The 5,466-nt window shown below is 63.1% G+C and overlaps 1 protein-coding gene across 1 annotated transcript; it reads left to right on the top strand.

Annotated features, from left to right (window-relative positions):
- The first annotated feature begins 1,496 nt into the window (after window positions 1-1,496).
- On the top strand, window positions 1,497-3,795 carry TLX3 (T cell leukemia homeobox 3). Its single transcript, XM_060006796.1, has 3 exons — window positions 1,497-2,058; window positions 2,414-2,657; window positions 3,585-3,795. The coding sequence occupies exons 1-3, from the start codon at window positions 1,497-1,499 to the stop codon at window positions 3,793-3,795; spliced, it is 1,017 nt and encodes a 338-aa protein (XP_059862779.1).
- The last annotated feature ends 1,671 nt before the right edge of the window (window positions 3,796-5,466 follow it).

Below are 5,466 nucleotides of genomic sequence, written 5' to 3'. Positions count from 1 at the left end.
CTGAGCCTCCGCAAATAAAATAAAACCCCAAACAAATAAACAGGAATCTTCAGAATAACACATCAACTGTCACGCTGGGCGGGTGGGGAGGGCAGCCGCAGCTTCCTGTTTCCTGCTACCTGCCAGGCCCTAACCCCGTGCGCTCTCCACATCTCACTCGCTGCTCGAGACCATCTCGCAATTCACGCATTCCGTTTTACAAACGAGGAAACCAAAGCCTAAAGCTATGAGTCCCTTGCTCAAGGTCACTCGGCTAGGATGTGACCTGGCCCAAATACAAACCCCCTTCTGGCGAATGGAGCATCCCAGCTCTCACCGCGTCGGCAAGATGGGGAGCGCAAGGGAGGCCCTGCCAAGCGGTCAGCAGTCAGTTTGCACCTAACGATTTTAGAATTAGCAGGTAGAAAACGATTCTGTAAACCTCCCCTGGGGAGACAGATGAGACTGGGGGGGGGGGGGCAAGGGGGGTTGACCGCCCTGCACGCCTTCCTGTCACCGGTGCCCCTTGGCCCGCCGCACAGCCTCCGAGGGCGCGGGCAAAGCAAGGAGTGGTCTCAGCGCCCAGGGTTACCCAAAGAAACCCCGCTATTTGCTCTAAATATGACCCTCCCCCGCCCTTGCCCCTCGGTAACCCCAGGTCTCGACACCTGCCGCGCCTCGGGCAGGTCTCCCCGCGGGTCCACAGTCCCGTCCATCCTGCAACGAATTTCGAGGGACCGGATCTCGCTCCCTACCGGGCGACCCCGGGTCCCGTTCAGCCGGGCCTGGCACGCGTGGGCACCTGAGAGTCTCGCCTCGGTCTGCTTGCCGGGTGGGTGCCAGGGAGCGTCTCTAAAGTGGCCGCGACGCCGCGGCCGAAGCCCGGGCGGGGGTGAATTCTCCCCACGCGGGTCGGTGTCCTCGGGAGCGCGGGGCATGCTCCGGTGCTGTCCTTACCCCGCGCGCAGGCAGCGCACAGCTTGCGCCCCACGGTGCGCCCCTTTCGTTGCTCCCGAGGCGGTGGGGTGTCCAGGACGCTGCCGCGGATTCCGCAGGGTCGTTCCGGAGTTGCAACTCCATTGTAATTGAAAGGATTCATATTGTTTGGGTTTTGCTCGGATGAAAAAAAAAAATTTGGAAGAAAACAAAACCCCCCTCAGCAAATGACAATTTCACCAGCAGAGCGCCCTGCCCGCCCCGCTCGGCGGCGGGGAAGCTGCCCCAGCCGGGAGGAGCGGGGAACGTCTCCTAATTGCAGCTTCGTTAGATTTCGGGTTTGGGAGGCTGTGGTTCGGGCGTTAATATCCGCCGCCCATTATCCCGGCTAATAAATTTGACCTATTGTTCGTTTGTTAAAATGATGTCACCTTGGAACAGTCCCTAAGCTCCTATTTCCATGAATTAGGCCTTTATTGAAAGCCAGGAGCCAATGGGAGGAGAGAGGCTTGTTGATCGCAGCCAATGGTTGCGGCGGGAGAGGAATTAGCAGCGGAAACTCCAGGTTCGGTTCAAGAAAGATGACACAGAGCCTGTCGGGCCCGCGCACTCTTGGCAAAGTTTCAGTGCGACGAGAGGCGCCGGGCGCTCCATGGCCGCGCCGTAACGGGGACCCAGCCGCCTCCCCGCCCAGCCCAGCCCAGCCCTTCCGCCCGCCCAGGATGGAGGCGCCAGCCAGCGCGCAGACCCCGCACCCGCACGAGCCCATCAGCTTCGGCATCGACCAGATCCTCAACAGCCCGGACCAGGACAGCGCACCAGCCCCGCGGGGCCCCGACGGCGCCAACTACCTGGGAGGGCCCCCCGGGGGCCGTCCGGGCGCCACATACCCGTCTCTGCCCACCTCCTTTGCCGGCCTCGGCGCGCCCTTCGAGGACGCGGGATCTTACAGTGTCAACCTGAGCCTGGCGCCCGCCGGCGTGATCCGAGTGCCAGCGCACAGGCCGCTGCCCGGGGCCGTGCCGCCGCCTCTGCCTAGCGCGCTGCCTGCCATGCCCTCCGTGCCCACGGTCTCCAGCCTGGGCGGCCTCAATTTCCCCTGGATGGAGAGCAGCCGCCGCTTCGTAAAAGACCGTTTCACAGGTGAGCAGGGTGTCCAAAAAGACGCCGGGCCTCGGCCCTCCCGGGGCCAGAGGCGCCGCGCCCTACGTGCTTCACTCGGGGAAACGGTTCCGGAGGCCCAAGTGCGGTGGAGGCCTCAGCGCTCAGGGCCCCGGGCAACCATAGAGGGGAGAAAAATCAGAGAGTTTGGGGGAAATAAGCCTGTGCCCGGGGAAAGAGGGGGACATCTCCCAACCGGCTTGGTGCCGCTGGGGACACTCGGGACCAACGAAATAGCGTAGTACTCTGCGCCCCACCGGGCGGCACCGGGTCCGCATGGTGCCTGAACGGCAGTCGAGCTGGGCCGGGCTTCAGGGGGCCTCGTGTGTCTCCGCAGCGGCGGCGGCGCTCACGCCCTTCACCGTGACCCGGCGCATCGGACACCCTTACCAGAACAGGACGCCGCCCAAGCGTAAGAAGCCGCGCACGTCCTTTTCTCGGGTGCAGATCTGCGAGCTGGAAAAGCGCTTCCACCGCCAGAAGTATCTGGCTTCGGCCGAGAGGGCGGCGCTCGCTAAGTCCCTCAAAATGACGGACGCGCAGGTCAAGACCTGGTTCCAAAACCGGAGGACCAAGTGGCGGTGAGAGAGGCCTGGCCCGGCCCACCTTGCACCGGCCCTTCGCCCGCTCCGTGCCCGAGCCTCGCGTTCTCCCCACCCTGCGCTACCCCCTACTCGCCCTCCTAGGGCTGCACCTCCCCGCTCCTTCCCAGGTTTTATCTCCCAGCTCGCCCTCCCGCGCGCCTGTCCTCATCCGTGTCTGGAATTCTCCTCCATTCCCATCCCTGTGTCGCTTTCTTGAGCCTCTCCAGCTGTCTCGATGTTTTATTCGGTCTCCTGCGCTCGCTCGGTTTCCTCTCACCTGCCCCCCCCCCAACACCCTACCCCATCCCGGGCCTCTCGCGCTCCGCTAAACCCTCCCGCTTGCCCCCTGCCCTTCCGATTCCCGACAATCCGCGCGGGGCTCCGGGTTCCCGCTCTAGCTCCCCATCCCGACTCCAGCCCTGTTTTTATCCAATCGCTCTTTCGATCCAACCCGTGAACGGCGAAGCGATCGCGTCCTGCAAGAGGGGTTTGAGACAGCCTGGGAGAACCGGATGAGGCAGACCGGACCCGGGGACACCGCGAGGTGCAGAGCCTGCCCGCCCACCCGCGGACCCCAGTGACCCGGCTGCCTGTAGGGCCTAGTCAGTTACACACACGCCCTGCCCTTGTTACCCCGCAAAGAAACAATCTTTGTTGTTGGCGAAGCCACAATACCCGGGTGTGCAAGTGGGCGGCGGGCGGAGTTTCCTCCCGGCGATCTCCCCGCGCACAACAAAAACAAACGATCCCAACCCACTCCGCGGACCCGCGGGTCCCCGGCGCACAAGGCCGGCGGGGAAGCAGACTGACTCTGCGCCTCGAGGCTCCCGGCTGGCCTTGGCTCCCGGGCGGGTGGGGGCCCCGCCGGCGGCCCCGCGGTGCCGGGTGCCTGACGGTGCTGTCCCTCTCCCTCCCCCGGTGCAGGCGGCAGACGGCGGAGGAGCGGGAGGCGGAGCGGCAGCAGGCGAGTCGGCTCATGCTGCAGCTGCAACACGACGCCTTCCAAAAGAGCCTCAACGACTCTATCCAGCCCGACCCGCTCTGTCTGCACAACTCTTCGCTGTTTGCTCTGCAGAATCTGCAGCCCTGGGAGGAGGATAGCTCCAAGGTCCCCGCCGTCACCTCTCTGGTGTGAGCCGCCAGCGCGCACCGTCACCAAGTATCGCCGCCCCGACCCGGCGGGGCGCCCCGGCCCCCCAGCCGGTCTGGGGGGGGAATCGAGGCCGAGACGGGAAGGGCCAGCCAAGCTCAAGTAGGCCCCGGGGCGCGGCCGCATCCCCGCCGCCTGCGGAGGGGGGCTGGGCCCGGGCTCCGCGCGACTGCACAATCCGAGCCCCCGCCCCGCGCCCAGTCCCGCCCGAGGCCCGGGCCTGACAAAGAAAGCGCCTTACGTTTCTCCGCCCCTCGCCCGCAGCCCCCGGGCCGGGCGCCTGTATTATACTTTGTACTTTTGCCCAAACGTGTAAATAATAAAAGTTTTGGCTTTTTTCTTTAGAAACCGGCCACCTGCTTCCCCCGCGGGGGCCACTGGAGGAGGGGCGGCCGATCAGGCGACTGGGGGAAGCGCCAGGGGCTGGGGCACCCTGCGTTGAGGCTGGGTCCACCCTTCTCCTTTTCCGTTCCTTTTATTTAAGTCGTTTTATTTAATAAAAAAGTTAGCTATTTCACTTAACGCCGCTTTTATTTCGTTTTCGTTCCAATAATGCTCGGCGGCCCCCGACCCTGCGCCCCACCCCCTGCGGCGGTAGAGGCCGAGCGGCGGTGTGCGGGCGAGCGTCCACTTCTCCGAGCCTCGTCGGTATTCGCCTCACCTCGAACCCCGGCTCGGGGCCCCGCGGAGGATCCGCGGTGCAGGTCAGTGCGTGCCGGCCGCCCGCAGTCCGGGTGCCCGCGGGATGGGGTGGACGTGGGAAGGGCACTCTAGGCTCAGAGGTCGCAGAGCAGCGCCAGGCAGAGTTGGGGAGTGAAAGGCCCCGCCTGGACAGGTACTTAGGCCGTCCCAAGTCAAACCCACCTAAGGGGTGGGAGGCACGGTGACCTCGAACTTCCGGGGACGCGAAGCCCACGCCCCCTCCCTCCCACAACCCACAAGCCACTGTCCTCTCTCTTTCTCTAGAGAGGCCCTGGGCGGGCCCCTCCGACAGGTTTGAGAGGATCTGGGCGCACTGCGCAGAGCAGGCGCGCTGCCTGGCTCTCCAAACGCTCGGCGTCTGGGGAGCAAGTGTAGCGCACAACCCCGGGACACCCTCGCCCTTCTGGGTTGCGTGGGACTGCCGGTGGAGCGTGATGTCACGTGACTTCACTGAAGCCGTGGTGGCGTCACTAGACAGGAGGGGGCGGGGCGCCCGGAACGTCCAGGACCCCAAGCCCAGGTGTGAAAGCGGCATGGCCCAGTCCACCCGCTTTACCTCGGCTCAAAAGCTAGAAGTTTCGGGATCACGAGATCTGGAGCAGGTGGCCCCTTATAACAACGACAAACACACACTCGCAGCGTCCGTGAACATTTCATCTTGCTCGTTGATTTTTTCTCCTTTTATCATTCTCCCTTTCGGTCTTTTAAAAACTTTTCTTATTTTCTGGCCTCTCCATTTCTTTCTCCACAATATTGTGTTTCCTCCTCTGTTACTCTTGGTCTCTGTTACTATATCTTTTTAACTTTTCTCTACAGTTTTATGTTCCTCTGTATAGTTCGTTCTCTATTGCTTTCAGTTTTTCATCTTTCTTTGTCCTATCCTTTCTCCCATTTCCAACTCTCGCGTTCTGTCTCCTTACTTCCCTCCTCTCTTTTTGTCCTTGTTTTCCCCTT

This window comes from Delphinus delphis, chromosome 3 (assembly GCF_949987515.2).
Source record: "Delphinus delphis chromosome 3, mDelDel1.2, whole genome shotgun sequence".
Lineage (NCBI taxonomy): Eukaryota > Metazoa > Chordata > Mammalia > Artiodactyla > Delphinidae > Delphinus > Delphinus delphis.
The sequence above is the reverse complement of the archived record's forward strand: the minus strand, read 5'-3'. Positions and strand labels throughout refer to the sequence as shown.

What these genes read in the sequence shown, in the direction of transcription:
- TLX3 (XM_060006796.1), top strand. Translation starts at nt 1,497, where the DNA reads ATGACACAGAGCCTGTCGGGCCCGCGCACTCTTGGCAAAGTTTCAGTG. An exon ending in CGTAAAAGACCGTTTCACAG is followed by an intron (nt 2,059 to 2,413) that starts GTGAGCAGGGTG and finishes GTGTCTCCGCAG; the next exon opens with CGGCGGCGGCGCTCACGCCC. An exon ending in AACCGGAGGACCAAGTGGCG is followed by an intron (nt 2,658 to 3,584) that starts GTGAGAGAGGCC and finishes CCCCCGGTGCAG; the next exon opens with GCGGCAGACGGCGGAGGAGC.